We start from the raw sequence: 15,310 nt of genomic DNA, 5'->3' as shown, positions 1-15,310 counted from the left end.
CGGAGTGCAGTAGCAAATAACGGTAGGCTGCCGGAGAGCAGTAAAAAAAAGGAAAAAGGGATAATGTACCTTCCGGAGAGCAGTACAAAGAGAATGCAATGGTGGTTTGTAACTATTAGAAAGATGGAACAGAAAGAAAATGGAGGCACTGATAAAATACTGGTTTATAAAAGAAAACAAAATGGTTTCATATTACAGGAAAATGGACGCATGGAATGTAAAACCATTTCTCTTCAAAGCGATGGAAAGAAACGCTGTTAGGAACGAATGGGTGAAATATCGACGTAACTTCGAGTACATTAACGCCGCGACTGATTTTCCATGCGAAAGCTGGCCCTGATGTACAAGAAGTTTTTACATCCATTCCTGGAGCGGATGTCCAGCGAGAAGGGGAGGAAAGCGTTGACCCTTATCTAGTGGCGTTAGAGAAGCTAATCGGCTGTGGAGGTCCATTATTTCTGTCCAAAGGAGCATGACGTTTTCGAAAGGAACCGGTTTTGGACATTAAAACCGGAACAATCGGAAACTGTTGAGGAGTTTGCTTTCCGCTGCCAGAGTTGCGCACAGAAATGCAGCTTTGGAAACAACGAGAAGGAAGCACGAGCGATTAGCGTGTTCGACAAGGTAATCTTATTTGCTCCGTCTGAACTCAAGGAAGGATTACTGGCGTCAAAGTGATTGGAATGGGATGAAACGATCTGTTTGATTAGTTCGTACGAGTCGGTGAAAAGGCAGGCAAGAGCAATGAGTGCACCAGTGACGCCCTAGGATGGGAACAGCGACAAAACAACTCGTTTGTTAACCGGGTGACCGAACGAGGTTTAGGCTGCGCACGTTGCGGAAAAAGAGATCACAATTCAGGTGATTATCAGTGCCCAGCCAGAAACAAGGAATGCTATAAATGCAAAAATGTTGGTCATTTCGGAGCCCAATGCCGGACGGCAAACAATTTAAAACGGCGACCAGAAGCATTTTACCAGGGGGCTAACAAAAACATTATCACAGAAAAAGCTCCGGAATATATGAAAACCTCGAAGGCTGAGCGGTTTGGAGAAACGCGAGAACCGAGGAGGAGAGTTTGGAGAAACCAACTATAGAAGAACGCAAATGCTTTCAGTAAACGTCAATAATGTGCAGCAGCGACGTAAATTCGTGCCTATTGTTATAAACGGCACCCCAGTCCGATTGCAGCGGGACACAGTTTGGACATAACCGTGATCGACCGAAAAACCTGTGGCTGACCAAACCAAGAGGGTTAACATTTCAGTTACTCCAGCTCGCCTGCTTCTTCTAGGGCTGGATCTGATTGATAAGTTTTCATTGTGGTCAACTCCCATCGATCAATTTTGTTGCCAGCTGACAAAATCCAACAGCACACACGAATCATGGCAAAAGAGATTTCCTCAGGTTTTCGGAGATACTGGGCTGTGCACGAGAGCGAACGATTCTTTTAAAGTGAAGGAAAACAGTCGCCCAGTTTTTCGCCCCAAACGACCAGTTGCTTACGCAGTACGCGAAGCAGTTGATCAAGAACTGGATCGTCTACAAACTATTGGGGTTATCACTCCGGTTAAGGCATCTGATTGGGCTGCTCCAATAGTAGTCGTCAAGAAAACTAACGGTTCAATCCGGATATGTGGAGATTATTCCACGGGTCTAAACGACGCTCTCGAACCTAATGATTACCCGCTACCGTTACCGGAAGACATATTCGCAAAGCTTTCCAACTGCAAGTTCTTCAGCAAAATTGGTTTATCTGATGCCTTTCTTCAAATTGAGATCGACCCGCAATACCGTCCATTACTAACCATCAATACGCACCGAGGACTTTACCTTTACAATCGCTTGCCACCGGGTATAAAGATCGCACCAGCAGCTTTCCAAATGGTAATCGATAAAATGCTAGCTGGCCTAAAGAATGTATCAGGTTACCTCGACGACATCATTGTGGGTGGCACATCAGAAGCAGAGCACGATCCGATCTTGGCAGACACGCTTGCGCGGGTTCAGGATTACGGATTCACTATTCGTGCTGATAAATGTGCTTTTCGTATGCCTCAGATCACCTACCTGGGGCACGTAATAGATAGTCGCGGACTACGCCCCGATCCGGCAAAAGTTGCACTTATACGAAATCTGCCAGAACCAACAGACGTTACAGGCGCGAGATCCTTTCTAGGCGCTATTCATTTCTATGGTCGTTTTATCCCTAACATGCGAAAGCTGAGATACTAATTAGATCAGCTCCTCAAGGCTAATGATTCATTCGAGTGGACGCCAGAATGCAAACATGTTTTCCATGAGTTTAAAACTCTGTTAGCCACTGAACTACAGCTAGCTCACTATGACCCGCAGTAAAAGATCGTGATTTCGGCGGATGCATCTTCAATCGGCCTGGGGGCAACAATCAGTCATGTATATGCGGGGGGGTTACAACGGGTAATTCAGCACGCTTCCCGACCCCTCATCGAAACAGAAAGCCGCGTCAGAACAGAAAGCGGACGTCAAATCGATCTTGGTAAACACACTAGAGACAACGCCTGTTAATCTTGTGGAGCTAGCAAAGGAAACAAAGACAGATCCATTATTACAGAAAGTCGACCATTACGTTCGCCACGGATGGCCCGAAAATACAACATATACTGGCGAACTGGCCAGATTTCATGCTAGAAAAGAAGGCTTGTCAATCGTAGACTGATGTCTTCTTTTCAGTGAAAGGGTGGTAATACCGAGAGCACTACAGCAACGATGCCTTCATCAAGTGCATAACGGACATCCAGGGATCGTCAGAACGAAGGCCTTGGCCCGCAGTTTTTTCTATTGGCCATCTCTGGATGCAGACATCGCGGACTCGGTAAAAACATGTGATGCATGCCAAGCAGCAGCCAAATCACCGCCTCACGAAAACCCAATTTCTTGGCCCAAGTCTATGATTCCTTGGCAGAGAATACATGTAGACTACGCCGGCCCACTTGAAGGAGCATATTTTCTCGTCGTGGTAGACGCATTCTCCCGCTGGCCCGAAGTAATTCGAACGAATAGCATCACATCTGCGACAACAATAGACATTCTACGCTCGATATTCGCTCGTTTCGGAATGCCAAACACGCTCGTTTCAGACAATGGAACGCAATTCGTCAGTACGGAATTTAAGGAGTTTTGCATTCACAATGGTATTGACCATATTACAACAGCACCTTATCATCTACAGTCAAACGGGCAGGCGAATGGCACATCGATTAACGAAGCATTAGACACCTTCCTACTCACTTACAGAAGCACGCCGAATTCAGCGTTAGGTTTCACGAAATCACCAGTGGAGCTAATGCTAAACCGGCCGATTCGAACAACATTGGATCTGCTACGCCCGATGCCTGCACGAAGTACAATGGAGTGTGCTGAAACAAACCATCTGAGACAGTTTCGTTTGTTTGATCCAGTCTACGCTAAACGATATACGCGCAATGGATGGACCTGGGTAGCTGGCAAAATTGTCAAACGCATCGGGACTGTAATGTACACCGTCCAGACGTTTGATAAGAGGATTATACGCAGCCACGTTAATCAGTTGCGCGATCGTCGTAACCGTCAGCAACATCACCAACATCCTGTTAAACCGGTTAATACAAATTTCTACAAAATCTGCACCTCTGGGTTACCGTCTAGCCCGCTACTGCAGATACCAGCATCGGTCAGCAATACCGATGATACCTCAGCCGTGCCTAGCTGCGCTCCCGGCTTATCGTCTGATTGTCAATTGCAAACTTCGGTAGCGGTCAGCAGCTCGGATACCGCCACAGCCGAGCCTAGCCGCACTCCTGGCCTATCGTCTGACCATCAACTACAGACTTCAGCATCGGTCATCAATCCTGATGCAGCCTCAGTCGATATCTCTCAAATGCTCTCTTAATTCACGAGCACCAGTGCAATCTTCAAAACAGGAACCACGCCGGTCTTCTAGGAACAGAAGGCCGCGCAGTAGGTTCGATGTTTATAGGTGTTTTTAAAAGAAGGGGAGATGTTGGATGCATTACAATGCGGGGCACTCAGGTGCGCTCTCCGCGAGAGCGATCTCTCGTCGGCTGACGAGCACGAGTGCCCACCGTCTCGGTATCGATGGAATTCGATCTCTCGGTACCGATCGGATGAGAGGGAACGTAGGAAGAAGTCGAGAGAGTAATATTAGAAGAGATTAGGGGGGCATTCGGGCCCGCGACGCGTTCGGAGCAACAGCTCACCATCCTCCCGCGTATCAATGTAATAGTCGTAATATGAATAAATATAATATAATGCAATAGAACACAAAACTTTCAATAGAGGACAAAGGCAAAATAGAGACAGTAGCTGATTTATTTGTAGTTAAAGGAGGACGCCAATGTCTCCTAGGCAAATTAACAGCAATGAAACTAGGAGACACACGGGGTGAGAGCTGTAGAGGGAAGAACAAAGCAGCCTTTTCCAAAGATTAAGGATGTGATCGTAAAAATTCCCATTGACAGATATGTTCAACCCATTTGCCAACATCCCCGAAGGCCACCAGTGGCTCTATCAGCAAAAATTGAGGAAAAATCCAATATCTATTAGATAGGGACATAATTGAATCAGTGGAACGAGGGTGCGCATGGGTTTCTCCGTTAGTACCAATTACCAAGGATAATGGGGAACTTCGCAATTGTGTTGATATGCGTAGGGCAACCATACAGCCATACTAAGAGAAAAGCACCTAATGCCATGATTTTAGAAGATGAGAAAAGGCATGATAGAAGATTTTGTTCCGCGATTTTCTGCAGCCAAATTATTCACTCGGCTGGACATAAAGGAAGCATTCCGTCAGGTGGAATTGCATAAGGACAGTCGATGCATCACCACCTTTATTACCCATATAGGATTGCATAGATACAAAAGGTTGATGCTTGGCATAGTCATTGCGCCAGAAGTGTTCCAACGAATAATGGAACAGATGTTTGCCATGGTTAGTGGCAATGTCGTTAATTATATAGACGACATATTAGTGTTTGGAAATACGAAAGAGGAACACGATGAAATGCTAAAAAGAGTGCTTGGAATATTAAAAGAGAAAGGAATCTTGCTAAACCAGGAAAAATGCATTTTAAGGTTACAGATATTGAATTTTTAGGGCATAAAATTTCAAACAAAGGCATAGAACCTCGCGACAAGAAGGTAGAAGCACTGCAGAAATTTCGAGCACCTTCATCGACGGAAGAAATGCGAAGTTTTTAAGGGTTGTTTACGTATTAAGGCAGATTTCTAATTGATTTGGTAACAACAATAACTCCGTTACTCAAACTGACCTATGTAAAATCCAGTTTTATCTTGGACAAACGACAAGAAGAAGCATTCAATCAATTGAAGGAGATAGTCTCAGATGTTAAGATATTGTGCTTCTTCGACAACAGTTTGAGAACTAGAGTGATAGCTGACGCTTCACCTGTTGCGTTGGGAGCTGTGCTAGTTCAATTTAACGGACCAACCGACATTGAACCAAGACCGATAGCTTATGCAAGCAAAAGTTTAACGTCCACCGAGCAACGCTACTGTCAGACCGAAAGAGAGGCATTAGCCCTGGTTTGGGCGGTAGAACGGTTTGCGCCATACTTGCTCGGCCGTCTTTTTGAATTAGAGACGGATCATTAACCACTAGAGACCATATTCCTGCCGGCAGCACGGCCATGCGTCACAATTGAAAGATGGATTTTAAGACTGCAATCATTTAGATTTATAGTAAAGTATCGGAAAGGGAAAGGAAAAATTGCAGATCCATTATCCCGATTGGTGGCAAACGAGAGAGATGAGCCGTTTGAGGAAGAGAATAAGTTTATGGTGGGGGATAAAATCAGCGGCTATAGACGTTGATGATGTGGAAGAGAGTGCTAGTGTTATATATGAACCCTGGTATTTGACAGTTGTGTCATAACGCCTGACCGGTTGACCCTGTTGTGGGCAGCCGTGCGTGCCGACCCCTGGACTTGCCGTGGCAGTTGCGCTGCCATCGGTCAACGTCCAGGGGGACGACAGTGTGTACACGCACACTGTCGCACACACTAAGCGCGCAAGGCTTAGTGTGTGCCGAGCGCCGAGCAGAGTGTGCACGAAGGCCGATCGAGCAGGAGCTCTCGGCAGGGGTGCTCGGTGCGGCTGGCGCGCGGCCTACGTTGTAAAGTATCGTACGTTTTAACATATGTATATTTCGTGTGTATTTATTATAATGTAAAGTTTTAAGTGTTTAAATAAAGTAAAAGTGTTTAAACATAACAGACCCTACCTTTCGTCTGTTGTTAAATGCCATTCCTTCTTTGCACATTATTGAATTCGTTTGTTACTTTTTGCATCAACTCCTAAAACAAACCTCATGTGAACTTTTCTGCCTAAAAAAAAGAATTAAATACATAACATTTTGGTGTCAGAAATGGGATAGTCCAGGATACGTGTCGGATACATCGGAACAAGCGGAAAAGCGATTGTCGGCCGCAAAACAAACGATACATCACACACACATCCCAAGCAGAAAAGTGAGGTTAGCATCACCACGTGCGAACAACACTACGACAAGGAGGTTTCTTTCTCTGTACGCTGAAAACAACTTAAAACGATGGCAAATTATTGTGGTCCAACCTGACTACGCAGTCTGTTCACCGGGACGCGCTACTCACCGACAGCAGTCGACGGCTGTCGTATGATATGTGCGTGAGTTCCCGGGTCGCTGACCAGAGAAGCCAAAGGGGGAATAGGGGAGCGAAGAGAGAGGGTAGACACATTCGTGCGGTAGAGCTAGGTTAGGATAAACGGGCCCGTTACAGTATTAGTATAGGAATAGGGAATAAAGATTTTGTAATAATTTGTGTGTCGATGCCTCTAAGTCTTGTTTGTTTCGAATTGTTTTAATCCCCGTGCATCCGACACAAAACAAATGATAACCGTGAGTTGCTGGAGGCTCTTTCCGGAATGCTTGTGCAGGCACTTAAGGCATCCATCGGACCAGCCGTCGAACAAGTAAGTGCAGAACTACGCAACACAGGTGAAAATATCCCAGCGCCGCTTCCGAAAGCCCCGTCATTTGCTATGCCCGAATACCGTGCCGACGAGGGAACATCGGTCGCTGATTATTTTAACCACTTTGAGTGGGCGCTTCAGCTAAGTAAAATCCCGGAAATACAGTACGCGGATTATGCTCGTGTGCATATGGGAGCCGAGCTAAACACGTCGCTAAAATTTTTAGTCGCACCAAAACAACCACAAGAAGTGCCATATTCAGAAATGCGGGAAATTCTAGTAGCTCATTGGGACCAGAAAAAGAATAAATTCGTAGAAACTATTAAATTTCGAACCATTGTGCAACAACGAGACGAATCGATTGCACGGTACGTACTCCGGTTAAAGCAAGGTTCAGCAAATTGCGGATAGGACAATTTTTTAGACTGAATGCTCATCGAGCAAATGTTACATGGATTGACAGAGCGCGACATCTGTGACGAGATAGTTGCAAAGAATCCATCCACATTTCAAGACACTCTCGATGTAGCCCTCGCGTTAGAAGCAACTCCCAATATTGCTCGCGACATTAACACGTCGCAACCAGGTTCTGAAGCTACTAACAAGCTAGGCTACGAAAAGCCAAATGTAAAAAAGCCATACACGCGTCGAAACACGACAAACAAGCAGCATGCAAACTCGCCATAGAACACCGCATTCAACAACACACGGTAACCAGCCAGTAGTTTGTAATGGCTGTGGAGGTCCACACCTCAGAAGCGAGTGTCGTTTCCGTAGCGCCAAATGTAACAATTGCCCTAAGAAAGGTCATATTGCTAAGGTCTGCAAATCGGGTAAGTCCAACTATCACATTTCACAACAACAGATCTCTTCGCCCTCCGGTAGTATTGAGTGCAATGGCTTAACCGTATTCATAACATACCGTCGAGTGAGAAAAAAATGGTCGATGTTAAGATCGATGGTAAATCGCTGAAGATGGAGTTTGATACCGGTGCACCTTGCGCAATCGTATCAGAAGCAACCCTCAAATCAATTAAACCACATTTCACCTTGCAGACAAGCGACAGACAATTTTCTAGTTATACTGGGCATCGCATCAGCTGTATTGGTAGGATGAATGTCAATGTAACGATTGGAGCCACAACGCGAAAGGAGCAACTCTATGTAGTGTCCGGAGCACACGATTCGCTCCTGGGACGCGAATGGATCTCTCACTTTGCAGATCAGATCGATTTAAATCGCATGTTCTCCTCGCGTACATCCATCCATACAGTGTCAAGTAGCACATTATCTCCAAATTGCGAAACGCAGCTAACAAGATTGTTAGACAGCTATGCTGATGTTTTCAGTGAGTCTCCGGGTAAACTGACAGGTCCCCCGGCAAAAGTACACTTGAAAGGAAATGCAACACCAGTGTTTCCTAGAGCACGCGACGTTCCCCTCGCGCTGCGAGAAAGGTATGCCAGAGAAATCGACAGTAAAATAAATTCCGGTTTTTACGAAAAGGTCGAATTTTCGGAGTGGGCATCTGCTACACACGTGGTTGTTAAGAAAAATGGGAAGCTGAGGATAACAGGTAATTACAAACCTACTGTAAACCCTTTAATGATAATAGACGAACATCCTATTCCTCGAATTGAGAGTATTTTCAACCGAATGAAAGGTGCTACTGTATTTTGCCATTTGGATGGTACCGACGCATATATGCATCTTCCCATAGACGAACAGTTTCGTCATGTCCTAACCCTTAACACCACAACTCATGGGCTCATTCGACCAACCAGAGCAGCATACGGTGTCGCCAACATACCCGCAATGTGGCAACGTCGAATGGAAGAAGTTCTCTTCGGCCTTACAAATGTCGTTAGCTTCTATGACGACATTATCGTTTTCGCGAAAGATTTTGAAGAGCTTTTACAAGCCTTAACAAATATCCTAGGCAGAATCAAGGAAAGTGGTCTGAAACTTAACCGATCTAAATGTGTCTTTGCCACACCATCACTCGAGTGCTTAGGTCACCGAATCGATCGCGAAGGTCTTACCAAGTCGACGAAACACATTGAAGCGATCCGAGACGCACCAAGACCGTCTTCTCCCGAACAATTACAGCTATTTTTGGGTAAAGCCACATACTATTCAGCGTTCATACCAGATTTGTCAACAAGAGCAAAGGTATTGCGTGAGATATTATCAGCAGATCGTTTTGAGTGGACGACTGAAGCCGAAGAAGCCTACCGCGATATCAAAAACATTTTTATTTCACCACAAGTCCTTACTCAGTATGATCCAACACTACCTCTGATATTAGCTACAGATGCGAGCAAGACGGGTCTCGGAGCAGTGCTCTCCCATCGACTCAGTAACGGGGTAGAAAGACCCATAGCTTATGCAAGCTGTACAATGTCGGCGATGTAACAACACTATCCGGTTATCGACAAAGAAGCTCTCACTATCGTTTGGGCAGTCAAGAAGTTTTTCAACTATTTATATGCACGGAAGTTGACGCTCGTCACGGACCACAAACCGTTGACGCAGATCCCGTATCCCAAGAAGTCACTGCCTACACTTTGTATAAGTCGCATGGCAAACTACGCTGACTACTTAGCATACTTTAATTTCGATGTAGTGTACCGATCGACTAACGAAAATAAGAATGCCGATTATTGTTCACGCATTCCAAGACCCTCGACACAATCCAGTGTCAACAGCCTTTCTCTTCGTAGAGGAAATGAGGATCAAGACGATTTCAAAGATTTTGTGCTTAACCAAATCCAGCAGCTGCCCATTAAATCCGATCAAATCGCACGCGAAACGCGAAAAGATGAGCACTTGGGTAAAATGTTGAAAGACCTCGAAATGGGACGAAACCTATCACAAATCGGCTATAAAGCACCAGAAGCCAAATACACCATGGTCGCCAATTGTTTGCTGTTTGAACACCGTGTCGTGATTCGCGACGGATCCTGCAATTCTGCAAGATTTGCACGCAGCACATATTGGTGTGGTGAGAATGAAGTCTTTGGCCCGTTCATATGTCTACTGGCCGGGCATAGACAAAGACATCGAGCAGCTAGCCAAAGCATGCCACGAATGCGCTCAAACGGTCTCAGCACCTCCTAAGTTCAATCAACACCATTGGGAGTATCCATCTAACCCTTGGGAGCGTGTGCATGTTGACTATGCGGGACCCGTTGCTGGTGCGATGCTACTGATCATCGTGGATACGTACAGCAAGTGGGTTGAGGTGAAAGTGACTCACTCAACCACTACCGAGGCAATCATAAAAATCCTCGATGAGCTATTTGCATCTTATGGAGCCCCCCTAACTGTTGTAACAGACAACGGAACACAATTCACTGCAGCAGAGTTCACCACATTTCTTCAACGAAGCGGTGTCAAGTTCAACAAACGCTCCGCTCCATATCATCCGGCAACCAATGGGCAAGCAGAGAGATACATTCAGACAGTTAAGCGAGCTTTGAAGGTGTTGCATAGTAACACGCATAACGCAGTAACATTGCAAGACTCGATCAGAGTACACATTGAGTGAATAAAGACGATTCCATTCTGAACTAAGGAATAAAGCAGTTGTGTTTTTCTCAAGATATATTCCCTGCGACATATCATTTTGGCGACGAGGATTATTACTGAACCCGGAACCCGAAGCTCACGAGATTCTGAAGCTAACGAGAATTAGCGTCAAGGATGAACAATGAAAACCTTGAAACCGTTATCAACCAAATGGCTCAACTTCTTCAACAGATGGCTGCTTTTAAAACTAGAAGTCCTGACGAAATCCTTGAATCTTTATCGAAAACCATCGAGGAGTTTCGTTTCGATGAAGAAAACAACATCACTTTTGAAAAATGGTATGTACGTTTCAAAGACCTTTTTCAAAACGATGCCAGCAGTTTGAATGACGAGGCGAAAGTGCGACTTTTGCTGAGGAAGCTGGAAACGTCCGCTCACAGCCGGTATGTGAATTACATTCTTCCGAAGCAACCGCATGAAAATTCGTTTGAAGAAACCGTCAATATTCTCAAAAAAATCTTCGGAAAGCAATATTCGGTGTTCCACAAAAGGTACCAGTGCTTGCAGATAGTGAAATCTGCATTAGAAGATATCATCACTTACGGCGGAAGAGTGAATAAGGCATGCGAGGATTCTGAGTTCGAGAATTTGAAATTAGACGATTTCAAATGTCTAATTTTCATTTGCGGACTGCAAGCTCCGGAATTCTCGGATATCAGAGCAAGACTGCTATCTCGAATAGAAAACGCGACGCCGGAGGCTAAAGTGAACATTCAAACACTAATGGCAGAATTTCAACGGCTTATCAATCTGAAAGCGGATACAACGATGATCGAAAATCAATCAAGATCGAAGCATTCCGTGCATGCAGTTTCAGAGAAGAAACCGTATCGTTTGCCACAGCCTTCCCGATTCGACAATTCAAAAGATCAGCGTCAACCGAAATCAGATTCGAATACTGTCCCTCGTACTCCTTGTTGGCAATGTGGAAAAATGCATTTTGTACGGGATTGCAATTTTACAGATCATCTCTGCAAAGTGTGCAAAAATGTAGGCCACAAGGAAGGTTACTGTAAAGCCATGAGATCAAAATCTTCAAACAACAACACATATCAAAAGAGTGAGAAGAATCAAAATCAAAATCAAAAGAAATCTCAGGGAATTTTCGTTAATCATGTCACGAAAAACACTGCTAAAAGGAAATTTATCTCTATCATAATCAATGGCATAACTACATCACTCCAACTGGACACCGCAAGTGACATAACAGTTATTTCTAAAACAACATGGCAACATTTGGGTCAACCGAAACTTTCTCAAGCATCCATTGAAGCATCGAATGCATCGGGAGAACAACTCAAGCTTATCGGTGAATTCGAATGCAAGGTTATCCTTAATGCGATTACAGAGAAATGTGTTTGTTTTGTTACATCATCACCAGTCCTAAATGTTATAGGTATAGATTGGATAGATAGGTTTAATCTATGGGCAATTCCCTTCGATGTACTGTGTAAGAAAGTTTCATCAGCATGTCCAAAGGATCGAATAGTACAGCTTCAATCGAAATATCCAACAGTTTTCGATGATTCGCTTGGACATTGCACAAAAACGAAGGTGAAACTGTTTCTGAAGCCCAATGTAAAACCAGTTTTCTGTCCAAAACGACCAGTACCATTCAATACTATCGCTCTTGTGGATGCGGAACTATCAAGACTACAATCACTAGGCATCATCACACCAATAGACTTTTCGGAGTGGGCTGCTCCGATAGTAGCCATTCGCAAGCCTAATGGTAAAGTTCGAATTTGTGCGGATTATTCGACGGGGCTTAACGAAGCTTTAGAGTCAAATCATTATCCTCTACCTACTCCTGAAGAAATTTTTGCACAGTTGAACGGAAGTGTTGTATTCAGCATAGTCGATTTGTCCGATGCATACCTACAAGTAGAAGTAGAAGACGAATCTAAACACCTTCTTACGATCAACACACATAGAGGTCTTTTTCAGTTCAACCGTCTCGCACCGGGAGTCAAATCAGCACCTGGAGCTTTTCAAAGACTAGTTGACGGTATGATTGCTGACATTCCTGGCGTTAGAACATTTCTAGATGATGCTATAATTTTCGGTAAAACTTGGGAGGCACACAAGCAATCATTAGACACATTTCTTCAGCGTTTAAAAGAATATGGCTTCCACGTCAAGCTGGAAAAATGTCATTTCTATCAAACTGAAATTGTCTATTTGGGGCATGTGGTAGATCGCAACGGCATACGTCCTGACCCAGAGAAGCTGAAAACCATCGCATCTATTCCAGCACCAACGAACATTTCCGAATTAAGATCGTTCTTAGGAGCTGTGAATTTCTACGGCCGATTTGTGAGAAACATGCATGAACTCAGACACCCGTTAGATCAATTGCTAAAGAAGGATACGAAGTGGAAGTGGAATTCGGATTGTCAGACATCGTTCGAAAAATTCAAGAAAGTACTGCAATCTGACTTACTGTTGACACATTATGATCCGAATCTTCCTATCATCGTTGCAGCAGATGCGTCTAGCACCGGCGTTGGCGCAGTCATTTTTCATAAATTTCCGAACGGATATTTGAAAGCCATTCAACATGCTTCAAGAACATTAACGTCTGCAGAACAAGGCTACGGACAACCGGAAAAAGAAGCTCTGGCTCTTACTTATGGGGTAACCAAATTTCATAAGTACTTACTTGGTCGGAAATTTACTCTTTTAACCGATCATAAGCCTTTACTATCCATATTTGGTTCAAAAAAGGGAATTCCTTTGCACACAGCAAACCGACTCCAACGGTGGGCATTGATGTTATTAAACTACGATTTTACCATCGAATATGTTTCAACCACCGAGTTTGGGTGCGCTGACATGCTATCAAGGCTAATCGACCGTTGCAAGCAACCAGAGGAAGATTACGTTATAGCTTCGATTTCACTTGAAGAGGATATTCAAAACGTCATGCACGAATCATTGAAACAAGTACCAGTATCATTTGCTGACATTCAAAAAGCAACAAGATTGGACGAAACACTGCAAGCTGTTTTGAAATTCATCCGGGAAGGCTGGCCGAACGAAGCGTCGTCAATCAAAAATCAAGACATTCGTTCGTATTACACACGAAAAGAATCGTTAACGCATGTAGATGGATGTATCTTGTTTCACAACAGAGTTGTTGTTCCAAACATTTACAGGAAAAAGGTACTTCAACAATTCCATCGCGGTCATCCTGGAATGGTGCGAATGAAATCCATTTCTCGAAGTTTCGTTTTCTGGCCGGGAATGGATGTCGATATCGAAAACTTTGTCCGGCGTTGTACTTCATGTTGCACTGCTGGCAAAGCACCAATCAAAGAAACACCTGAATCTTGGCCTGTGCCGGAAAAGCCATGGTTACGGGTACACGTGGACTATGCCGGTCCTGTAGATGGCGTGTATTTTTTGGTTGTAGTTGATCCATACACAAAATGGCCAGAAGTATATGCAACCAAAACTACAACAGCAAAGACAACTATCAAGTTTTTAACGCAATCATTCGCAACGTTTGGTGTTCCAGAAACTATAGTCTCTGATAATGGTACCCAGTTCACCAGCTTTGAATTCCAAGCATTTTGCAAACAATTGGGTATTTGTCACATCCGTACTGCACCATACCATCCGCAGTCAAACGGTTTGGCAGAACGTTTCGTGGACACACTAAAGCGTACATTGCGAAAAATTCGAGCAGGAGGAGAGACTTTAGATGAAGCTTTGCAGACTTTTTTGCAAGTTTATCGAACCACACCTACACCAGATAAGTCTCCAGCTGAATTGATGTTTCAGCGGCCTATTCGAACAGTTCAGTCATTATTACTACCTCCAGTTTCACGGTCACGAAATGAAAAGCCAGAAGCTGGTAGAAAATTCTTCGATCCTGGAGAAGCGGTTTATGCCCAAGTCCACCGCAATAATTCCTGGGAGTGGAAACCGGCATCAATAGTCGAACGAGTCGGTAGAGTGAATTACAACGTGTTTTTGGAAGACAACCAGCGAATTATTCGCTCACATGCAAATCAACTGAAGAAGCGTCTACAGGAGGAAACATCGTGTGGAAATAGAAATTGTCACGACACTGGAAATTTGTTAACTATTTTCTTTGACGAATTTGAATTGGGAACTCCACAGGCAGTTGAAAACTCAATTGAAATGACTGAACAAGAACATTACTATTCAGCTGATGAAGAGTCCGCTGAAGAAATTGAAGGAGAAAATTGGCAAACATCATCGTCCACAGTTACTACTCAAGCCACTCCACCAATGCCTGCATCTTCTGCTCAACCCGTGAAAGCGGAAAGACCTCGAAGAATTCGTAGGCCACCAGCCAGGTTTGAACCGTATTGGTGAATTAAGGGGGGAGATGTTGCATAGTAACACGCATAACGCAGTAACATTGCAAGACTCGATCAGAGTACACATTGAGTGAATAAAGACGATTCCATTCTGAACTAAGGAATAAAGCAGTTGTGTTTTTCTCAAGATATATTCCCTGCGACATATCAGAAGGCTATGCATTCTTCCAGCACTACACTCCAAGCAAACCTGAACGAGTTCCTGCTCCAGTACCGCAAAGTCCCGCACAGTGAAACCGGTGAAGCACCAGCAAAGCTTTTCCTAGGGCGAAACATCCGTTCACGTCTCGACCTGGTTCGACCACAATCCGTCCAGACAAGAACAGCAGAGAAGCAACGAGTCACTTTTGAACCAT

At 44.4% G+C, this 15,310-nt stretch overlaps 1 protein-coding gene across 1 annotated transcript; it reads left to right on the top strand.

Moving 5' to 3' along the window:
* Window positions 1-10,021: 10,021 nt before the first annotated feature.
* Window positions 10,022-15,100, top strand: LOC121600559 (uncharacterized protein K02A2.6-like). The gene is made up of 2 exons (XM_041929262.1): window positions 10,022-10,245; window positions 11,802-15,100. Exons 1-2 carry the CDS (start codon window positions 10,022-10,024, stop codon window positions 14,947-14,949), a joined length of 3,372 nt encoding a protein of 1,123 aa, XP_041785196.1. The 3' UTR covers window positions 14,950-15,100.
* Window positions 15,101-15,310: the final 210 nt, after the last annotated feature.

The sequence above is a fragment of the Anopheles merus genome, chromosome 2R, assembly GCF_017562075.2.
Source record: "Anopheles merus strain MAF chromosome 2R, AmerM5.1, whole genome shotgun sequence".
Lineage (NCBI taxonomy): Eukaryota > Metazoa > Arthropoda > Insecta > Diptera > Culicidae > Anopheles > Anopheles merus.
This window is presented reverse-complemented; position numbering and strand designations above follow the sequence as displayed.

Excerpts from the sequence above, each read along its gene's own strand:
- LOC121600559 (XM_041929262.1), top strand. The coding sequence starts at position 10,022 with ATGAAGTCTTTGGCCCGTTCATATGTCTACTGGCCGGGCATAGACAAA. Across the intron at positions 10,246-11,801 it reads ATCGTGGATACGTACAGCAA|TGACATAACAGTTATTTCTA; the intron begins GTGGGTTGAGGT and ends GGACACCGCAAG.